The 24,911-nt window shown below is 27.6% G+C and overlaps 1 protein-coding gene across 1 annotated transcript; it reads left to right on the forward strand.

The window, feature by feature from the left end:
* Positions 1-1,301: 1,301 nt before the first annotated feature.
* On the forward strand, positions 1,302-22,270 carry LOC136085827 (solute carrier family 15 member 4-like). Its single transcript, XM_065807395.1, has 5 exons — positions 1,302-2,523; positions 2,634-2,799; positions 9,395-9,575; positions 20,018-20,209; positions 21,591-22,270. The coding sequence occupies exons 1-5, from the start codon at positions 1,646-1,648 to the stop codon at positions 21,926-21,928; spliced, it is 1,755 nt and encodes a 584-aa protein (XP_065663467.1). The 5' UTR covers positions 1,302-1,645; the 3' UTR covers positions 21,929-22,270.
* Positions 22,271-24,911: the final 2,641 nt, after the last annotated feature.

Raw genomic sequence — 24,911 nt, forward strand, 5'->3', positions numbered from 1 at the left:
ACTTTCCACTGCTCATATTTAAGTGTCTCTTTTTTCCTTCCCAAATTTGACAACTTTTACAAAACTTAGATAATATAACAGTATCCAATACCTTGTTGTTATTGTGAGACGTTGCCACCACAACACCGTTCGTGGAACGGTGGAGTGGGGGCAACGTCTAACAACCACAACACACTTCTAACAAGAACATCCTCTCCGCTGCCAGGTACCATCGATAGAAACATCACAATCAATAACATCATTCATATTAGAGTCAGGTTTCAGTATTCTCTTAACTTCCATAGCAGAATTTTTCATACTTTGCCCAGCAACTGACTTATAAGCATCATAAAGCTTGCTACTAATACAGTCAAAACTAGGCTTTGATAGAGGTGGTTGCATGTTCATTATTGAGGTAAAAGTTAACATTGTATCTCTCCCTCCGCCGATCTCCCTGAATGCCATACCGCTGCGTATATTAATTTCACAAGTATTTATACCAGGTTTATTGTTTTTGATAACAGGAAAAGTAAGAAATGTATCTTTAAATGCACAACCACTACAAGAAATTTGAAAAAACAAAGAAAACCCCAAACGTCTTGAATGATCATGCAACATGGAAAGCTTTGTACCACATATATTACAAGTAGCATACTTTTCAAAACAACTTTTCATTTATTTAAAATGCATAAAAAATACAAATTCATCATTATCAAATAATGTTTTTTCAAGATTATTTTTCAGCTTTTTACTACTTGTAGTTCCTGTGTTTGTATCAAAATGCTTATAGGTGTTATTGGAATTATTATGCTGATTGCCATTAAACTTTCTTTTCCTTGGTCTTATTATTCTTATTTTGTTTTTCCATAATTTTCTTTTCAACCCTTAACTGTAATAGGTTAGATACAAAAATTAAAAGCATTTTAATTTTTGTATCTAACCTATTACAAGGCTTATATGAATTTTCAGAGAGGTTAAACGTGACATCAAGAAAGTTCACAATTTTTAAATTTATGTTTATTTCGATTTGAAAGCCAATATTTTTAAAAATTTTTATATCTTTTCTAATTTTATCGAGCTGTGGACCAGAATTTTTATTCATTTACGCATCGTCTCGATAAAGGCCTAAATCTTTTATATTAATTATTTTACTTAATAAATTTCAAGGAATTAAAGCGAAACTAATCCAAAATCTAATGTTTTTAACTAATATTTACACAATAAACTTCATTGTATAAATATAGAGTTGCTGCGCGTGTAACTTGTGTAAGCACAAAATGATTAGTAAAATAATATAGACCTTATTATAAACTAATGTTCGCGTATTACAGCAGTCACCTTTACTTAAACCACTTCATTATTGTTACTTCATAATGAAGTAACAACAATGAAGTGGTATTTGAAATGTATTTTTTTACTTCTTAGGTATTTTCTTTTATTAACAGTAATTTAATAATATTATTTAAATGAAGAACTTGGAGCGCGTGTAACTTATATGCATTAAATGATTAGGTTTAACTACTTTAAAATAGTAAAAAATTATCAGCATTTTAATCGGTGGTATATTTTCCGTTTTTAATGACTGTTTATCGATATATATTATAATTATTTGACTCTAAACATACGTATTTTTTGTAATATTTTAAATATTAGAATAAATGTTAAAATGCAATGTCCGAATGAGAGCATTACAACCAGTTCCGACCAAGATGAAGTTAGCAATGAAAGCGATTCTGACGACTCAAGATTCTATTATAATCGTAGAGTGTATTTAAACCCACGAAATGAAAGAAATTCAATTTTTGTTAAAGTATGCTTTGTATTTGTTGTTGTATTAGAAAGAACAGCTTATTATAGTTTGTCTGCGAATTTGACTTTTTTTTTATTAGAATATCTTAATTATTCTAGTACATTAAGTATAGTTACAACCCAGTTTTTTATATACACAACATGGATATCATGCATTGTTGGTGGTGTTCTTGGAGATTTTATACTTGGAAGGTTTCGTACTATTATATTTGGATTTTTTGTTTATATTATCGGTTTTGGGATGTTACCTGCTATTAATTTTGTTGTAAATCCAAATAATATACCTAATACCAATCAATCAACACAAGTCACAAAAGATCAATTAACAGCCAACTATAATAGTACATCAAACAGCAAAGCTGAATATCATGTATGGGTCTTTTTTTCGCTGTTTCTTGTATCTATTGGTGAAGGTTGTTTTAAATCAAATATGTCACCATTTGGAGCTGATCAAATTAATGATACTGATGATGTTGAATTAAAAAAATATTTTCAATACTACTATTGGGCATTAAATATTGGTGCATTCATAGGTTATTCTGCATTAACTTTAATTCAACAAGAATATGGTTTTATAACAGGCTACCCTATTTCTGTTGCTTTGTTGATAATTGCACTAATAGTTTTTTGCATTCCTCAAGTGAAGAATTATAATGTAGTCTTGCCAGCACGTAAAAAATTTTTGGTGAAAATATTTAAAATATGTTGTAATTCAACAAGAAAAGCTGATAATAAGTATGCATATTTATTTTTTTTTTAATAATTTTATCTTTTAATATAAAATTTAGTTTATTGAGGAGTTTTTTTTTTGCTATGACTTTATTAGCAACTGTAAAATTATTCAGGTATTCAAATTATGAGAGCTATGTTCCAATTCAACACTGGCTAGATAGAGCTAAAGATGTTTATGGTGGCAAATACTCAGAGGCTGATGTTGAAGATGTAAAAAAGTTGTTTTCTGTGCTTCCCATGTTTTTTTTCTACATATTATATTTTGCTGCATATAATCAGGTATTTTTGTTTGAACTGAAAATTAAATGTGTATTAAATTTATTCTTAAACTTATCCTGTCTCATAATTTGCATTTCTTTTGTGTATATTCAAAGTGATAATTTGTATCACAAGCACAAAAAATTGGTGCAATAATTTTTTTTTATGTTTATTAAGTTTAAATTTTTGTTATTTATTTAATTTTGAAGTTCAAAGGTTCAATTATAAAATTGTAAAATTAAGTTCCTTATGTAGTTAAAAAGACAAAATATATATAACAAAAAAAAAAACAGTTTGTAAAAAAAAAAATTATTTCAAAAGTTTATAATTAGAGAATAAAGATAATTTTGAAAAGTAATCATCAAAACTTATAGAAAGAAACATATTTATAGAAAGAAACTTACTTATAAAAAGAAACTTACTTATTGAAAGAAACTTACTTATTGAAAGAAACTTACTTATTGAAAGAAACTTACTTATTGAAAGAAACTTACTTATTGAAAGAAACTTACTTATTGAAAGAAACTTACTTATTGAAAGAAACTTACTTATTGAAAGAAACTTACTTATTGAAAGAAACTTACTTATTGAAAGAAACTTACTTATTGAAAGAAACTTACTTATTGAAAGAAACTTACTTATTGAAAGAAACTTACTTATTGAAAGAAACTTACTTATTGAAAGAAACTTACTTATTGAAAGAAACTTACATATTGAAAGAAACTTACTTATTGAAAGAAACTTACTTATTGAAAGAAACTTACTTATTGAAAGAAACTTACTTATTGAAAAAAACTTACTTATTGAAAGAAACTTACTTATTGAAAGAAACTTACTTATTGAAAGAAACTTACTTATAGAAAGAAACTTACTTATAGAAAGACTCCTAAAGGAAAATTAAATAATAGTAACCAAAGGTTATAGTTAAATGAAACTTTGTTAGATAAAATAAGGTCAGGGTTGCATTAATATTAAAAAAACTTATTTAAAAAAAATTATTTTAATTAAAATTATTATTCTACTTGAAAGTATTTCTCACACACATGCATACATTCCTTCCCAATCTCAAACCCTTAGTAGATTGATGTACTTAAACCCCTGCATATATATTTATTTCTAGTACCTGGCCTTATTTATTATATTAGTGGTGATTAAATACCACTTAATCATAAACAAAATTAATTCTTGTTTTGCTTAAGCAAATTTTAGAAAACATTTAATATTGACCAACCCTAATTTTTTTAAATTAGGTCAGGATTAGGATCATTGTGATTACCCTCCTACTAGTAACATGTTACCCCTTGGAAATTTTCATACTGAGGAGATAAAAACTGCTGGTTATTGGTTATAGAAAAATTAGAAGGTAGCAGAATTTCTTAGCAGAGCTTCTGTAGATATAAATCTGTATTGTTTTTTTTTTTCAAATAAAAAAAACAAACTCTCAAGTAGAGTCAAAAAGATCAAGCTTATTGACTCCGTTTGTGAGTTTATTAATTAATTGCATTTGTGAGTTACAACTTTAGGTTAGAGGCAACTGTCTAAACAATAAGCTGCTTAGGGTGCCATTCACTATTTATGTTTCGAGTCAAGTTCTCTCAATTAAATTTTAAATAAGTCACGGCTAAAGTACTAATAAAAAATGTTAGGAATAAAAACTATCAGTATCACCAAATTGTTTCTATCTATCTTTTACCAATATTTATTGTCCTTTAAACTAACTTTTCATTTTTAGAATCTTAGCTCTGGGTCATTCCATATGAAATCATCCAAACCATGACACCCTTACGTCTCAGAATTTGCTCATTTTTACCTCACTTGCAGTCCATATTAAAATAATAACTGCAAAAATTTTAGTTAAAGAACACATGGTTTCCAGAGATTTCGTCAATTGAAATAATGCTGACTCATCATTTTAGTGATTATCTGAAGCGACTACAAAGCAACTTTGACATTTAATATCGTTATAATGTGTTGGGGAAATTTCCTAAAATTTGGTACCCCAATAGATTTCTACTTGAGCAATCCAAAATAGCACTCTCAAGACTTGATTGTCTCAGGAATTGACTTGTTTATTCAATTTTGTTCAAAATTATTGACTTGTAAGTTCATGAGTTTTGAAGGTAAAATCAAGATGTGGCCCAAAATCCCCAGTAAAAAGTTTAATTGTATATCATTATCTTATCTTAAGTCTAATGAAAAAAATTAGATTCATCAATTGTCTCTCTAATTCTTGATCAAAATTTGCGTTTAAAAGTTGCGTTTAGAAAAGTTTAAAAAGTTTAAAAATTGCGTTTAGAAAAGTTTAAATTTAGTTACAAAATTTAAACTTTTCTAAAAAGTGTATTTTTAGAAAAGTTAAAATTTTGTAACAAAAGCAATTGAAATCTTTTTTAAAACATTTGTTTGAATAAAACAAGTGTTATTTTTTAGCTAGTTTAGGACATTTATAGTCATGGGCTAAGGGAGGGCCAGGGGGCCTCTGACCATCGCCAGTCAGATGTTTTAAAGGTTGTTCTTTACTTGTTTGTATTTTCATAAGGAATGATTGAGAATTTTATTTTATTTTTATGACAGGAAACAAATAATAAGCATTATTAAATACATTTAAAATAATTTTGTTGTAATTTTTTTAATCTATTTTGCATTTAGAATTTGTCTTTCTTTTTTTATTTTTTTCAAATCCTTGGATGGAAGGGGGGTTTAACTAAAAATCACACTGTCCACCTTATAATGTCAATGACTATATTAATCTTAAACTACCATAAAGATATTGATTGTTAAAATGTTTCAAAAAACATTTCAATATCTTTGGTTTTAAAATTTATGATTTTTTAAATCATGAAAAGATCTCAGTTTTAAGTGCTTACTTTGAAATAAGAGACATGTAATTATCAATTTGAAATAATGAAAATAAATTGTATCTCAAACTTAAACTAAAAAAAAATTATGTTTTTAATTCATTTTAAGTATAAAAAATAAATAAAATAAAAAATCCAGGGAGATAAAGGGGGGCAGAGTTGGTCTGAGACCCCCTGGCCCTCCCTTAACCCATGACTATAAATGTCCTAAACTAGTCAATAGATAACACTATTTGATGTTTTATTCAAATAAATGTTTTAAAAAACAGTTAAATTGCTTTCGTTACTAAATTTAAACTTTTCTAAAAAGACACAATTTTTAAACGCAAATTTTGATCAATAATTAGAGAGTGAGGTAAAAATGAGCAAATTCTGAGACATAAGGGTGTCAACATTTTTTTTTTTTGTAAAACCCCTCTTGTAAAGTTTACCAGACATGCATGCTTTTTGTAAAACTAATTTAGATTTGTCTGTTTTATCTTTGAATCTCAATATTTATTGTTATTATCATATGATTTGCCAATACTCACATTCTTGGCCTGAGTGTTTGTTTTTTTTTTAACTCAAGGTTTTTTAACTAACCCTAACAAGGCTACTGACAACCACTATTAAGTTAGAAATGACTATAAAATAAAAAATTGTGTTAAAGAATAAGAAAACAGTTGAAAGAAGGCTTGGAAAGTTGAAGTTATGAGTCAGGAAAAAAAAGACATAAGTTTCAAAGCATTGAAGTTCGGGAAAAAAAACTTGACTAATAAAAGTTTTTTGAGTACAAAAGGACTAGTACAGTAAAAGAATGCATCTTTGCTAAATGATAAATCAAGCGAGAATGAGTTTGACGATGTAATGAAAAATATCATACAAGTCAAGTGTGTCAATCAAGCAAGAATGAGTTTTAGTTAATGGAACTAAAGATGATTGCTCTTTTGAGCAGTGACCATGATAGCATTTGTAAAAAAAAATAAAGAAATGCAGGTTTACGAAAATGAGAGAGGTTAAAGTTTGGCAGATAAGGCAGGTCCAACTACAATTACAATACGTTTTTGGACCTTGTCTAGAAGAGAAAGAGCATCATTAATAAGACCAGCTAGATTTAAAATTGGCTGCCTGTTCTAAGCGATTGAAAAGAGAAATTATTATAATCCACAAAAATATTCTGATTTAAAAAGTTAATTTAAATATATATTTTTTTGCCTAATCTTTTAATGAAATACAATATAAATTTTAATGCTTTTCAATTTATCTCTATAAATCTTTTCACTTCTCCGTTCAGCAGTTTTTGAATCGCCCAAAACAAGCAATAGTTTTTTAACAACTCACTTAGAAAAAAATAAAATTTTGATTTTTAGCTAAAACACCCACTAAGAAAAAAGTAAGATTTTTTTTTTTTTTCACAGCTCGTGATATACAGTGATCGGCCATCACATTAGGACCACATGTTTTTTTTACAATTTATTTATTATAGATTGCTTAAACCCACATATGATAAAATAAATATGATATTATTTTTTGTTACATGCAGGGATGCAGAGTCCCAAAAGGACTCCGGATTTATATATCTACTTTTTTCAAGTCCGTAATGTCCAGAAGCTCTAAACATAATTGTTGACTTATGATCTGCTATAAGAAAAAAGTTCATGAGATTTAATGACTTGAAACTTATTGTTTTTGACCCCGGAGTCCTGGAGTCACAGAGTCCTTGCCGCCATTATACCCGGGTTCAAAAAATGATTGTTCTTTTAACCTAAAAGTCTTACTTTTTTTCCTATTAGTAGTCTATAAACTTATTTGTATTTTTAGAGCTCCTGGATACCAAAAACTAGGATAAAGTAATCTTTTTGTGACTTTGAAATCCAGAGTCTTTTTTGGAACTCTGCATCCCTGGTTACATGTCAAGTTATTTCTATTCTTAGTAATATTTAATAAAAATTTTATCAATTGCCAATTCTGGCTGTCAGCAATCACCTGTAATAGTCAAATTGTTGCATATTGGACAATTTAAGGTTATTTTTATTTGTTAGTTTGATTGAAGTTTTAATGTGATTTATTTTAATTTAAAGCATCTGTGCTTTATTTAATTATTTTTTTAAACTTAATAATAATCATTAAGTCAAGTTTTTTTTTCTGTTTATGTAAATACACTAAAGTCTAGTCATTTTTTAAGGTTCTTTATTTAAATTTTCAGCTATGGGGAAAAATGTGATACGACACCAACAAAAATTAGCCAAATCAGATGTCTTTTGCAAAATACAATATATTCTTAGCGAAAATTTGCACAAATTGTAAAGATTCTCACCAAAATGCGAATGAGAAAAAAATTGATACAGGGGAAGAGTTTGGTCCAAGGAGTCCAAGGAGGATTTTATAAGTATTTTAACTTAAAATAAGTATTATTTTAGATTTACTTCTCAAATGAGTTTTTGACAAACAAAAGATGTATTGTCCTTTGATGGGCAATACATCTTTTGTTTGTCATAGAACAAACGAAAAGTTTCATCCTAACTGCATTCTGAAAACAGTCATGCATCCAGCTTCAGTAATGATCTGGTCTGTCATTTGTGGGCAAGGAGCAGGGCGTCTCTACAAAGTGGTTGGGACAATGAGGGACGACCAGTATAAATATGGCAAAATAACCCAGAGTTGACAAAAACTATAAAAAAATCGATTGCAAGCATGCCACGACGCATCAAAGCAGTAATTGCAAATAAAGGCGGTTTTACAAAATAATAATAATTTATATATATTTTATAAAATTTACTGTTATGACCAATAAATAATCAAAATGTTTAATCTCATTTGTTCATTTTTTATCAAGTATAACTTTATCAATAAAAGAACAAGATTTAAATTGCACCATTATTTTTCTTTTTGCCTAAAAATTAATTTTTACACAATATTTACAAAAAATTACAGCTGGTCCCAATGTAATGGCTGACCACTGTAGATACTGATTTTACGAAAGAAAATTACAATTAAAAAGAGCTTATAGATAAAAATATCAATTTTGTTAAAAAACAATCAATTGTTTGGAAGATTCAAAATAATATAAAATAACAATAATCCTTCTTAGAGAAAAGTAAAAAGTATTATCTTTTTCTTTGCGGTGATTCAGATACTAATTTCGTATTAAATGAAATAGTTATCTCTTGTATTTTGTTTACCTCTATTTTATGATTATAATTTATTTTATACTTTCCATTTAATCATTTTTAACACCTAAAGCAAAACTGTTGCACCGTTTTCATGTTTAATGATCTCGAAGCAAATTATATCGAAGCAATTAATACTACGTTTTTTATTTGGACTTAAAAAGAAATGTTAACATATCTAGTTATCATTTCATTTTAAAAGATTCATTTCATTCATAAAAATTCATTAGCATTTAATAACTTAAATAAATTAATCTAATTTCTTCATCTTTTCAGAAAAATAAAAAATTCTCCGTCATTTCAAAAAAATAAAAGCAATGAACAAACAATTTATGGATAAACTTTGACACAACAACAAATAAAATAAAAACTGTATACTTTTTTCAATCTCAGTATGATATTGTCCTTGCAATGTTTTGCTAATACTGAATTGTCGTCCTGCAGTTCTAACTATTGATACATCCTTTATTACAAATTAAAAAGTTGTGCAAAATATATTGGTACCATGCAGACCTAAAAATGCAGTTATAAATAATAATAATGATAAGAATTTTTTGTTAAAAAAAATAGTAATATAAATAATAAAAATAGATAAAAATAATTTTATAGGTTTCCACTTTTTATCTTCTTCAAGGCATCCATATGAAAGTTACTTTGCAGCTTTCTTCCAAAATAACTGTCCCAGCATGTTGGTTAGGAATTATAAACATCTTCACAGTAGTTATTTTTGTACCTATATTTTCTAAATATATAAAGAATGCTAAATCGTATTATTTGATGGTATCTATAGGTAAATTTTATTGTTTTTAATTATTTTATACTATATAATTTATATTGCTATATTTTTTTCATTTATATTAATATTTTTTTATATACTTAAATCATAGTTTATTTCTACATTGTTAATGTTAATGCATTGTTAAATTAATCCTGGGTATGTTAATGCTTATACTGTTTATTTTGATTTTATATATATATATATATATATATATATATATATATATATATATATATATACATATATATATATATATATATATATATATATATATATATATATATATATATATATATATATATATATATATATATATATATGATATATATATATATATATATATATATATATATATATATACACACCTATAGTATCACTAACAGGGACAGATTTTACAAAAAAAACGAATACTTATGGGGACATTAGCATTATTGGGGAAATTAAATTTTTTTTAGCAAGGTATAATTATAGTGTACACAAAAAATTTTCACAAAATTTATTTATTTTGGTGTTTTACAACAACATTTATTTCATATCAATAAATCAAAAAATCCTATTAAATTCAATAAAAAAATATTTTTGTTTAAAGATTTTGTTAGTTGATATAGACTGAACATAATAATGTCTCAATCTCTCTGCATTGTACAATAAATGAAAGTACAACTTGTAATAGATTATTTTTGTATGTTTCTTTGTGGAAATCACTCGGAAGTTTGTATCTGGAAAACTCACTGAATCTTGAGTGAATAGTTTCTTGTGCCTGTGTGCATAGACTTTCTTAAACCCTTTAACATTAAAAATCTTTACTTTAAAGTCTTTTGTTCGGCTGTCATGGAAATGGCCTGTGTTTGATGCCTAATCCTAAAAGCGCTTAAGTTTAAGCTTTCGTTTAGTAGCAAGTTTAGTCCTTGCAGTCCTGCTACAGCCTCTTGGAAAACTTGCAAGCAAGAGCCCCTAATCTGTTCAAGATCTTTCAGCAGCTGTCTAATCAAACGCAGCTCATCATCAATGGTAATGGCTTCAGATTGTAAAAGACGACTAACATTGTTAACAGCTGTAAGGGTTTTGTACCAAGTCATAACTAGCAATACAAATTTAAAAGATGATAATCATTTTTTTTAAGTTTCTTGCCTGGCTGAGCTGCTCACTGGTCAGATCCAGATTTTCCATAGCATGTTTAAGAGCTGCCAATGTTTCTCTTGGCCTCTTGGAAAGTGGTTTTATCAAGTCGGTATGAGAGCTCCATCTTGTCATAGTAAGTCTATGCAGTAAAATTCTTGTTGCTTCAGTGAGGATCTTCTAGTGGGCAAAACCAAGATTTCTCAATGAATACTTTGATCTCAATGACTGGTTCAACTGCATGTACACCAGCCAAATCCAGACTGTGAGCTCTACAGGAAACGTACAGAGCTTCCGAATAATTTTTTCTTGTTAATGCTTGAGCTCCCTTGTAAGCGCTTGACATAATGGATCCATTATCCTATCCCTGACCATGAGAGTTTGGAGTATACTAGCTTTCAAATCATATCAGTGATAAGCTTAGCTATATTGACTCCTCTCTTCATCTTGAAAGCTTCAACACACAAGAATTGTTCTTTAATTTACCAGTGATTAGTTTAACTTTTCAAAGTTTCATAGAGAAAAAAAAAAAAGGTTATCTGCTCAGTGTAAGATATATTAGGGGTACCATCAACTATGATTGTGAAGTAGATACCATCCTGGATTTCTTCAACAGCTGCACTTCAGAGGACACCACCATATTCTCTGATGAACTCATTTTGAGACGATGGAAATAAGTAAGGGCATTCTTGTTTATGGCGTCTTACATTTTCCTAGTTAGATGCAATGACCAGGTTGTGGCAACCAATAAACTCCATACCAGCCAGAAAGTTTCCATTTTCTTTCTCATTCATGTGCATTATTTAACCTGCAAACATAGTTATTTAGTAATAATAATTAAATTATACAATAGTTATATGAATAATTAAAATTGATACTGAGAGAATGTTATGAGTTACCTAGAAAAGCTAAATTCCTAAAAGCCAAGAAAAGAGTCACATCCAAAATTCCACAAAGAATTTTCCTCCATTTAGCTGTCTCAGAATTTATTATATTCTGGAGCTCTGAATATAAACCAGTGGAGCTGGTAAAATGAATGTATGCCTCATTCCAATCCATGTAGAAGTGTGGTGAAATGGGTTGGATTGATGCTGCTTCACACAATCTATGAGTTTCCTCCATTAATTCTTCACTATTCAATTCCAACAAAGAATGGACAATTACTTGCTTTTGAATACTGCTTTTGTACTTTTGGTGTGCATTATCTCAGCTACATTTGGAGCTCTTTGTTACTGCGTAGGGTTTGTTAATAGAAATGAGACGATTGCTTGGACTATTAAATAGTGTATTGAGTACTGTCCGTGTATTGAGTCAAGTTTTTTAACAAATTTTAAAATGACTAAAGTACCAAAAACTATAAAACACAAAAAACCATTGTTATCATCAAGTTCTCTAAATCTATCATTCACTAATATTCATGGTCTTCAAAGTAACTTTTCTTCTCTTGAGTCTTATCTCTTGCAAAGTTCACCAGACCTAATTGCTCTTTGTGAGACTAATTTGAGTTTAGCTGTCTCATCTTGTGATCTTAGTGTTGATGGTTATCTTCCTTTAATTTGTAAAGACTTCATTAGTCATATGCTTGGTCTGGGCATTTACATTTGTAAGAATTCACATATTTGTCGGGAAACTAGGTTTGAATCCACAGACTTTTTTATGTGCTTTTGTTTAGCACCACTTCACTCTATCGCTTTTCTCTTTGTTTTATATTGCTCTCCTTCATCTCAAGACAGCACTCTTTTCAATGTTTTTTCTGATCAAATTGACCAAGCCCTCTCTCTCTCTATCCTTTAGCCAATATTGACAATTTTCCATAAAACAGGCGTCTGTTTTTACTAGGTTTGTTAGGTTTTTGAGTCTTTAATTAACAAACACTTAAACTCTCATCTTGATTCTAATAACTTACTGATTTAAAAGACGGTCTTCTCATTCTATTGCTGATTTGTTAATGGTAAATCGTTCATTAAACATATGTGGAGAGGTTAAGGTTATCACTCTCAACATTTCTAAAGCCTTTGATAAAGTTTGACATGCTGATTTTCTCTATAAGCTTTCTTCTTTCGATGTATCAGTTAACATCTTAAAGATTATTGAATCCTTCTTTACCAATCATAGTATAAAAGTTGTTCTTGATGGACAGCACTCTTCTTCATATCCTGTAACTTCAGGAGTTCCACAAGACTATACTTTTTTTAATTTACATTAGCGATATCCCAGAAGTTCTCACATCTTACTCCAGATTCTATTCTTTATCTTGCTCTTTATTTTGCCATATCTGGGGCTGATCAATAATTCCCTTTCTCTTTTAGACAAGGTGCAAAAACGCATTGTAAACATAGTTGGACCTGCTCTTGCAGTCAACCTCCAACCATTATCACATTGTTGTAATGTTGCTTCTCTTTTTCTTTTCTATAAATACTATAATGGGCACTGCCCATTATAGTATTTATAGAAAAGAAAAAGAGACACAACACATTCTTGTGTTACTCGTCACTCAATTAAGTCTCATCTTTATACTGTGACTAATCCTTTGTGTTCCAAAAATTCTTATTTGTCTAGTTTTTTTCCTCAAGCATCAGTTCTTTGGAGTTCGCTCCCTTTACCTTATTTCCTGGTTCATATATTTTTTTTAATCTTTTAAGTTGTCTGTTAATTGTTATCTTGCGTTATAAATTTCATCTTTTCTTTTCCAATGACTTTCAACTCTAACAGTGGTTGCTTGTAGCCTTGATGGTAGTGAAGGTGTTGAAAAACAAAAAAGTTATATATATAAATTTTTTTTTTAGAAAAAATTAGTGATAAAAAAAAATTATGATAAAGTTTTTTATTGCGCATGATAAAATTATAATAAAATTTTTGATAAAAATTATAATAAAATTTTTTTTGTGCAAAATAATCTTAAAATGCATTTTTTTTATTTTTAGTTAAAAAGTGTCATTTTCTAGGCAGTGAAATCTAAAATAATAATTTTTTTATAAAATTATTATTTTTTAAAATTTTTTACAAAATTTCGCTTCTTTCAAGACCCAACATAATATACTTTTAAAGAACTTGTTTTTTGATAATATTAGCGACCAGTCTGATGTTTAAGGGTCTTTAGCTACCTCTGATTTGACTTTTGATTTTACAATTTTTTTAAAATTCCTATATTTCTATTTAAACAATAGCAGCAGTTTTTATGTCATACTCTGAAGGAAATGATCAGTTTTATATATGTAAAAATTGCAAAACCACTTTATGTATACAAAACTCTGGCACAAAATAATCTCTATAATCAACTGGAAAGAAAACACAAGGCACTAGCTGAAGCTAAAGAAACAAAAAAATGTTAATTGTCACAACCAGATCGGAAAGCAATTGTTCTAAAAAACTGAAACAAAGCATCATGGCAAATTTTCTTGACCTATTTAAATTGAGTTAAAGAAAAACTTTGACTAAGCTGTATTGGAGTTTATCATTGCTGATGGATGTTCTTTTGAGACTTCGGGCTAGTAAGGGTTTTATAAAATTTTGCTCAACTTCTACTAATAAAAATTATCTTCTTTATCCATCTACGCTTTCATCTAAGATAAATTAAAAACAGTGTTAGAATATAAATTTAAAACAGTGGTACTTGTGGAAATATCAAGATATAAATGTTCGTTATATAACTCTAATAGAATAGAAGCTAAAAACAGATTGTTTATCTGGGGTTTTGATCTGATTGTTTATCTATCTTAAATATATCAATGTGGATCATACATCTCAGTATAATCCACATCAATAGATACAATAGACACAACAGACACAATGCATTCACTATCTACTCACAATGAAAATAAAATGATTTGAGCACAAAAAAATAAAGATATCTTATTCTAACTTTTTTTTTAATTCTGTCAAGTTACAATGTTTTAATTTGTTAGTACTTTTTACTAAAAGTTTTTTTAGTGGTATACAATGTAAATAGAGATTGAGTGTCTTTAAATAGCTGGTCCAAGTAAATTGTCAAGGAGAAAGAGAAAATTAAAGATTAAATGCAATGTGAAAACTGCAAACCATTAACAAAACATAAATTTTATGTGATTATATGTTATAAAAAACTTTAAGAATTTTTATCATCATCTTATAAAAGCATGCAGCATTTACTGTAATATTAATTGTATTAAACTAAATGCTGAAAAAACTGAGTTCTTAATATCAGGTAAAGCACAAATACAAACCGATACGATAGCAATTTCTGGTAATAACATAAATCTTCAGAATAAACTTGGGCATTTGGGATTCACATGGGATACTGAACATTCAATTTTTGCTTCACTCAGTCATACAAATGTTGATGAAAAAATCTCAATCTTTAGAGCTGTTATTCAAACTCTTATTCAATCTGGAATTCGGTTTGCCCACCCAAATTCTATTTCCTATATATATAAATCATTCAAGTCCCTACTTTAACTTATGGTATGGAGCTATGTGGAAATAATTCTGCTTTGATAAATAGCTAGATATAATTGAAAGGAGTGCGCTAAAGTCGTTTTTGAATATTTCAAAACACAGTTGGAACTATGCAAGTTCTCTATTTGGAATCCAGGAATATTCGGAAAATATTAGACAAAATAAATTAAAATTGTTCCTTGGTCTTCTAAATAATAGATCAACTGCAGACATTATCTGTTCACTGCTGGAACGCCCTTTGTTTCAACATTCGTTTCTTGATGATGTCCAGGAGCAATGCCGTTTTCAGTTGTTAGATTTAAAAAGTTTGTTTCAAAATAAAAAGAAGGTAAAAATTGCACCTTCCAAAAGTGAAATTCCCTCCAATGTTGAACAAACATTAAAATATGCGATAGAGTGCTGCAATGCATGCTGGAATGCAAAAGAGCAAAAAGGAATTTTCAAAGATATTCTTGAAGAAAAAATACTGAAGTATAAATCACCGGAAATAACTTTCTTATTTTTCTTTTTACCTTGTAAATTACATTGGGTGTTAAATAAAATTAAATAATAATAATAAAAAATCAACATCAAAATCAACAGAGTGATTACTTTATATATAGTTATATATAAAATCATCATTATGGTAATTAGCGTCCTTGTTTCCACGCTTACATTACGGTTGAACATTGCTCATAATGTTAATTTCTCCAATATACATTAGCTTTTTTTCTTAACTGAAGCTTCTTTATGTCATCTGTACTTACTCTAAGTTTTTCTACTTCTACATTTACCTTTTTCTCCTGAAACTGCTAACTCTCTACATTTTGATACCAAATTATCTGGATCTTTATGCTCTAACTACCTGAACTACCTTAATCTTCCTTGACCACCCTATTAGACCACGCTAAATTTTCATGTCTAAGATTGTTGATCATGGATGATATCATGGACAGGCAGGGTTGGGGTCATTAAATTAAAAAAAATACTCAACTGAAAAACTAAAGTACTAACTCTAAAAAAAAAAAGTGAAAAAAAAAAGTCCTAAACCAAAATGTTAAAATAAAAATATACAGAATGCTAAAAGTATTTTTTAGTTACAAGTTAAAAGTATTTTTGCATGTCATAAAAGTGAATAGGTCCAACATTAACATACAAGCAATGTTCTCTTGGATCAAGACTGTTCAATCTATTAATGTAAATGTTTATTGAAATTTTATTTTATTACAACAGTTTTACTTTGATGCACAATAGCAGTTGCTGTTCAAAATGTTCTCCTGTCATTCTTGTGTGGTTTGCATTTGCCAACAAATGCAACTTTGGCCTATTGTTGATTAATTGGGCAAATATGTTTTTCACCAAGTTGGAAAACCCTGTAATACTAGACTCTTTTGGAACTTGTTTAGATGCATTGAGAGATGATAGTAAAGAATCCAGTTTAGGTTGTCAAAGAATAGTTTTTAGTTTGTTCCATACTCTGGAAACAACGTTTTAGTCGCAGTGCTCAGTTCAAAAAATATATTCCTAGACAGTAAAGAGCCATGAAGGTCATCAAGTGACGAGTTGGTGCTGATATATGTGCTGTATGTTGAAATGATTTTATCAGCACAGTACTAGTGTCATGTGACAATCTAAATTAAAAAGAATTAACTTCATTTCAACACGACTGCTTCATTTGCTGAATTTGCACTTGCACTGTCCATGCTCTTAGCCAGCTGCTGTTGGCCTTTAAATTTGTTCTCTAGGAATTCCAGTGTAGTTCTTTTGTGTTTGTTGTATTTGATCCAACTTGTTCTAATTTTTGAATTGACAATTGCTGCTATTGAATCTTTATTTGTAATGTGCTATTTGAATCTGCTATTTATGGTAACATCACCATTACTTGTAGCACTGGATTGAGATGTTGTGAAGAAGGAACTAAACTTTTTCTTTCAAAGTCATTATAGTTAGTAGCATTCTGGGTAATCTTATGTTTGAGCGAGAGAAATACTCTGCAAATCAAACTTGTCATAAACTCTATTTATCACATCGATTTCTTTATTCAGGGCAGCCAGCGGTCCTTGAAAACCTGGAGAATTTCCTGAGAAAGTTTTGGAATTTGATAGGTCCTGGAAAAGTCTGGTAAAACACCCCTTTTAGCAATAATTCCAAGAAATCCTAGAATATTTTTCTAAAATAGTTCCATATTTCGTTATCATGTTTTTATCTTACATATAGAGTTATTATTAATTTTGCATAGATTTATACTGAATTTGATAATTATGTATTTTCTGTTATGAAATTGTTTTATGTTACTGTCAGTATTATTAACATTTGATAATTATTTAATTATTTTTCATTTTCATATTTTTTTTTAAATCAACATATTTTGATTTTTTCTGGTTAAGAAAAGATCAATATATCCTTGAAAAACCTAAAAACTTTCCTTGAAAAGTCTTGCAAATAACCTGGAATTTTGAAGTAGCTATTGGCTGGCTACCCAGTTATTACTTATTGGTCTGTTCATGTGTTCTACACATAAATTGAATTCCACCTCATATAATTAGGAACAACAAACTGCCGTAAAAATTATTCATACATCTGCTATTATATTACTACATGACTGCTTGTTCTGTTGACTAATCTTTCGAGCTGCATCATAGTAAGCAGTTACAACACGAGTTGTTATTATATTCATGACATTGCTGATTTTTTTCCTTTTTCTTGTAAGTTCTACAAATGTCAATAAACAATAAACATTAAAAACTTACCAATGAATTTACTTGATGCTGTGTTTGATCTAGTTAAGGAAAAAGAATCTGAAAGACTATCCTAACAAAAAATTTTTCTGTCCTTTTGCAGGCAGCTCAATATGTATAAAAATTATTTGAGAGCTAAAGCATCAAGAGATCATCTGTCCAAAAATTTGGACATTTACTTTGTTCAATATTTCATTATTTTTTGCAGTACTTCTCCGTGTAATGAGTTACATCTACAATAAAGACTATTTTTTTATATTTAAAGATGCCAGCTTTAAGGAGGTTGTATAAAAATCTTTAGATCTGCTGCAACACCTTGCTACAAAATTGTAAATTTAATAGGGATTGGCTGGTTGAGCAGTTTTACAAGGATTGAGGTGGTTGTTTTTGGTAACCTTAACAAAAGAAGAAATATATATATTCTTTTATTTATATTCATTTTGAAAAATTAAAAATTTTTTTTTTTTAATTTTTCTGCAAAAAATTTCCACAAAATTGAAATCTTGTGAAAAGTTACAAATTTCTGAAATTTTTGGTTGGGTATAGCAAGGTAAAAAAATATTCTGAAATCTCATAATTACACATCTTTTAAGCTTGCATATATATTCCAAAAAAAAAAGTAAAAAAAAATGTAAAGCATGTACAGACATAACATATATATATATACACACATAACATATATATATATAACAAATATATATATATATATATATATATATATATATATATATATATATATATATATATTTTATATATATATATATATATATATATATATATATATATATATATATATATATATATATATATATATATATATATATATATATAGTAGCAAAGTAGCAAAAATATATATATATATATATATAGTAGAAAGTAGCAAAGAGAGCGATGGAAATATGGCCCAAGATTATTGTGATTATTAACTTTTGGAAAAATTTACCAAAAAGCAAGCAGCCTGGTCAATGTAAGCCTGGGCAAAATACTCATTATGAATGCCTTTCTTCATGCTATAAAGATGTGTTAGTCCCAATAAAGTTACAATTTTTTAAGGAAACTGCAAAATTGTTAAATTCTTTTATTGTTAGTTTTCCAAACCAACAATCCTATGACACCTTTTCTTGTGGATACACTTAAGAATTTACTGAGGCTAATTTTATCAAAATTTATCAAAAAAGTAGTTTTGTCTGAAGCATCTACAACTTTTAAATTATTAAAAGTTGATATCAGTGATGTCAAAAATCAAGTGTTGGTTGCAATAATTGATCTTGGGTTTGGAATAAAGTATGAGTTGCAGCAACTAAAATCTAGAAAAAAAGTTACTGATGCACAAATATTATAATTTTAAAACAGAAGTTCAACAGTTTTTAGTTACAATGTGCAAACATGGTTTGAAAAAGTGTGCTAAACTTATGTTTCGCCAGATACTTATTATGTTTATCACCTTTGTACATGGTGGAATCTCATGAGATGTGTGAACTTTATTTTGACAAGTTGACTAAAAATTTTATCTTTTTTTTTTTCAAATTTCCTGATAAATCTCCTTAAAAACCTTTAAAAATCTCCTAAATTATCCTAATTTTTTCAGACAAAAAAAGGTGTGGCCACCCTGTGTGTGTATATATATATATATATATATATATATATATATATATATATATATATATATATATATATATATATATATATATATATATATATATATATATATATATATAATAGTGTTAAAGCAGTTATTTTATATATCCACACACCTATATATACACATACACATAAATTTATAACTGATGTATAATGTAGGGTTTGTCCATTAATTCGGTCAACAGTTTTTGGCGATTTTTATTTTCCCCCTCCTTCCCTCCGGTTAACAACATTCGGTACCCTCCTCCTCCTCCCCCCCCCCCACCACCCTCTCTCAAATAAATCTAAAATTGTGTTAATTGTAACTTTTAAATAATATTATTTTTAAAAATAACATCCCCTTCCCCTTGATTTTGACAATTGTCAAAAAGTTTGTTTTCCCCTCCCCCTATTATTGACATAATTAATGGACAGCCCAAAAGTACAATATTATCTCAGCAATTTAGTTAATTTTAAAATGTAAAACTTTTTCAATTGTTAATAAATCATTAAAATCATTATAAATCCAATTTGTTTTATAGCCAACTGTTTTATTATTTAAAGGTATGGTGTTTTCAATTTTATCATTGTACTGCGGTGGGCTTGTTGAACACTTTCGTATAATTAATGGTAACAGTCTTGTTACAAATAATTTTGGCAATATTATGACTGTGAGTGCATCAAATATGTCAATATTCTACCAAGTACCCCAGTATATGTTTATAGGGTTGTCTGAAATATTTATTGTAATTCCAGGTATTTATTTTTTTACATTTATTTTTAATTTCTAAGTAAATTGTAATTTTGTAAGTTAACAATACTAGTATAAATAATTATATTTCTGATGCACATGATGTGTTAATCAATATTAATCAAATTCGCTTCTTCCCAAAATAAAATAACTTGAAACCTTAGATTTTTTTTTTTTTATGTAACGAGCACCTCAAACTCATCATTCAAAAAAAAAAATTTTTTAATGTAAAAAAAACAACAGAACATTTAATTTAGATTATTTTTGTGAAAAACAAACTTTAAAACATTAAAGTATAAGTGTTATTAAAACATTAAAGTATAAGTGTTATTAAAACATTAAAGTATAAGTGTTATTAAAACATTAAAGTATAAGTGTTATTAAAACATTAAAGTATAAGTGTTATTAAAACATTAAAGTATAAGTGTTATTAAAACATTAAAGTATAAGTGTTATCAAAACATTAAAGTATAAGTGTTATCAAAACATTAAAGTATAAGTGTTATTAAAACATTAAAGTATAAGTGTTATTAAAACATTAAAGTATAAGTGTTATTAAAACATTAAAGTATAAGTGTTATTAAAACATTAAAGTATAAGTGTTATTAAAACATTAAAGTATAAGTGTTATTAAAACATTAAAGTGTAAGTGTTATTAAAACATTAAAGTATAAGTGTTATTAAAACATTAAAGTATAAGTGTTATTAAAACATTAAAGTATAAGTGTTATTAAAACATTAAAGTGTAAGTGTTATTAAAACATTAAAGTATAAGTGTTATTAAAACATTAAAGTATAAGTGTTATTAAAACATTAAAGTATAAGTGTTATTAAAACATTAAAGTATAAGTGTTATTAAAACATTAAAGTATAAGTGTTATTAAAACATTAAAGTATAAGTGTTATCAAAACATTAAAGTATAAGTGTTATTACCCGTTTTAAATGTTATTTGAAGTGTTATTAAAATAATTAAAAAAAAGTGTTTAGATTATTAAATCTTAACATAAATTGTTTTGTTTTTGTTGTTTATTGTTTTATTTGATCTACATAACAATGAAAGGAAATACTCATGTGACCAAATAAAATTAAAAATATAAGTTTTGCACTAAAAGTTTTAAACTTCAATGTGTGTAAGTTTTAGACTTTAATGTGTGTAAATTTTAGACTTCGGTGTGTGTAAATTTTAGACTTCAAAAAACACACTTAAAATTTGATTGAAATCGACTCATAAAAACATCACTTAAAATTTGATTTGTTCTTAAGAAATGCCGGCAACAAAAAAGTCAATAACGTGATTTAAACACTTATCTGAAAAGAAAAACAACCTTTTTCTAGTAAATTTATAGTTTTAACTCTTTTATGAAAAATTTAATACTTTTTTTAAGGCTTGAAGTATGCTTACTGTGAGTCACCAAAATCGATGCAAAGTTTAGTTACCAGTATCCTCCACCTTGTAAATGGTCTTGGAGCGTTTTTAAGCTCAATGTTGATTTTCATTGTAGAGTTGTATCCAAATTTTTTAATTACTCGTCATAAAGCCGATCCAACGTCGATTACAATTTTAAATGGGAATTTGGATTTTTATTTTTACATATTGGCTTTTTTGAATTTATTAAATTGGTTTGTATTTATGGCTTATTTTTGGATAAAAATTAGGCGTCAAGAACGACTTCGACAAAGAAAAAATATTCTCTCTGCTATCCCTACAGAATCAATCAGTTAATGTTGATATCATTCCATTTTACCCTCATCTATTAAATAGTTTAATTTATATTGTACGCTACTTTCAAAATAATTACTTTTAGTATTTAATTTTTTTATGTTTTATGTCCTTTTTTTCTATGATGAATTAAATTTTGTTATTTTAATTTTTCTATAAAGTTTAAATTTTTTTTTTTTTTTTTTTGAATAAAAAGTAACATGTATCTATTTGTTTTTTTTTATTTTATACCTTTTTTATTACTATTATTGTTATTATTATTATTGTGGTTATTGATATATTGTTATTACGCAGGTCAACAAAAGAAAAACTTTTTTTCTATTGACGAGTCAACAATACGTTTTTCGTATAGAATTTCTCGTTTTGCTTTCAAATATGCAACCCTTTTTCTTTTATCGCGTTAAATTTTAATAATATCTAGGTTTAAATTTGAGGTGAGTTCCTAATATTGTCAAAAATAATATTATTCAAAAGTATGTTAACCTCTTAAAAGAAGCATTTTTTTAACTAAGATTTTAGAAAACTTTACTTAAATTTAACTTAAAGACTTCAAGTTAAAATAGCAAACCTATTAAAAACTCAAACCTTATTTTTTAACTTATAATTCTACAATATAATAGTGGCAGTTGGTGTTTAGTATTTATTCAAGATAAATTAGGTATCAACGATGTTTGTGATAATATTTGCAAGAGTTCCTAGTTAGTGTGTAGTATTTGTTGGAGATTTGTAGTCGATGCTAAAATATCACAATTGTCACTAAAATTATTCAAATAGATGTGCATTTTTATCTACGTATAATAAATTTTTCAAAATGTTATTTTTCTATATATTATTTTTCTATATATATATATATATATATATATATATATATATATATATATATATATATATATATATATATATATATATATATATATATATATATATATATATATATATATATACACACACATTCACACTGGCGTAGGAACAGGGGGCAGAGCGGAGGGGTGATAGCTCCCCAACTGAAACACTGGGGGAGGGGGCGTTTCTCCATTTAACTTTCTATCCCCCCCCCCCCCCTCAAACACCCCTCCCCTTTATTTCCTAACAGTCAAAAAAAAACTTTTATGATAGCAACAGCGGAATTATGAATTTCCAGTCTGCAATGACTCAATCACAATTAAACATCACTATGAAAAAGTATATCTTTAAAACTGTTTAAGATACTATCGCATTCTAACTATTTTTTAAATGATTGTGTGCTGGCAAAAGATGACTAATCACGTTGCGTGTGATAAATAATTGAATAAATTAATCATTTTTATCTATTTTGCTATATATATATATATATATATATATATATATATATATATATATATATATATATATATATATATATATATATATATATATATATATATATGTATGTATGTATGTATGTATATATATATATAAATTTTTTTTTTTTGTGTGTGGTTATTTAGGTGCTCCCAGAAGTCATTACTGTTTTATCACAGAGCACCGTAAAAGAACGTTTAACAAGGAAGTTCACGCTTCCTTCCTTTCTAATATCGCTATATTGGGCTAGAACCGGCTTCGAACCATGATTGTCTAGGTTCTAAGGATAGGTGCGTATCCATAAAACTTTCTTTATTCTTGCGGTGTTTACGGAAATTGTACGTTCATCTATTTTTGAATTATTTGATATTCACAAACATTTCGGAGCATTTGCTTAAAGTTAAGGCTGCGAAAAGTTACACGAAACTTACATAACTATTATAAAACAGCTGTTAGAAAATGGCCACTTGACCGCAAGCCGCGCTAGATTTAAATGGTTTTATGCGTGTTTTGTAAAAAATATTAGTTTAGATTTATAAACTGGAATTTTTTATAAAAAATACTTATATTGTAACATAAAATAAAACCCCCCTCCCCCTCCTTTTTATTAAATCTGGACTAAAATCCCCCCCCTCCCCTCCTCCTCCTCTTAGGTTATCTCATAGCTTATTTTATATCAATTTGGGTGATGGTCTTGAGTGGTGTTCCACAAGGTTTCGTGGTCATTATCATTTAATGAGATCATCTCAAATTAATTTTATACTGATGAGATTTGAATGAGATCATCTCAAATTAATTTTATGCTGATGATTTAAAGATCTGAAGTAAATAATTTGACACAATGTTTATCATTACAAGGCGGTATTAATAATATTTTAAAGTGGTGTAAAGACTGGTTAATCAACTTAAACGTCAACAAATAAAAAGTTATGCACTTAACATTTGTTAACGTTTAAGTTGATTAACCGCTTTTTATATTTATAAAAAAGTTTTTATTAATATAAATATTTTATATTTATAAATTATAATTTATACTATAATTGTACATTAAATTATGTTTACCATTGGCAAACAGAATTTAATGTATAATTATAGTATAAATTAAGTAGATGGTACACAACTAGTCTTAGAATCATCGAATGAAGAAAGAGATTTAGGAATCACAATAAGATCAGATTTGAAATGGAAAACGCAAGTGTTAAACGTATGTAATAAAGCAAATACCATAATTGGTCTAATAATAGAACATTGAGCATAATAAACGTACGAATGATAGAAATTTTGTATAAATCATGTATACGTCCACATTTAGAGTATGCGTGTGTAATAAAGTGTCCCTATCTGTCAGGGGATATAGAAAGGCTGGAAATAATTCAACGCAAAGTAAAAAAAATTCCCTTCAGAATTGAAAAATTTATCGTACAAAAAACGCCTTAAAAATTTGAATTTAATCAGTTTGGATTTAAGACAACAGCGTGGAGACTTATTCCAAATGTATAAAGTTGTTCGTGGGTATGAGAAAATTAAATGGTCAAATTTTACGTTTCCAGTTCTTGATAAACCTGGGATTCATACACGTTGGCAAGGCCATAAATTTAATATTAAACTAATAACAAATTGTCCATCAAAGTTTAATTTTTTTACAAACAGAGTTGCGAAATTGTGG

The sequence above is a fragment of the Hydra vulgaris genome, chromosome 10 (assembly GCF_038396675.1).
Source record: "Hydra vulgaris chromosome 10, alternate assembly HydraT2T_AEP".
NCBI lineage: Eukaryota > Metazoa > Cnidaria > Hydrozoa > Anthoathecata > Hydridae > Hydra > Hydra vulgaris.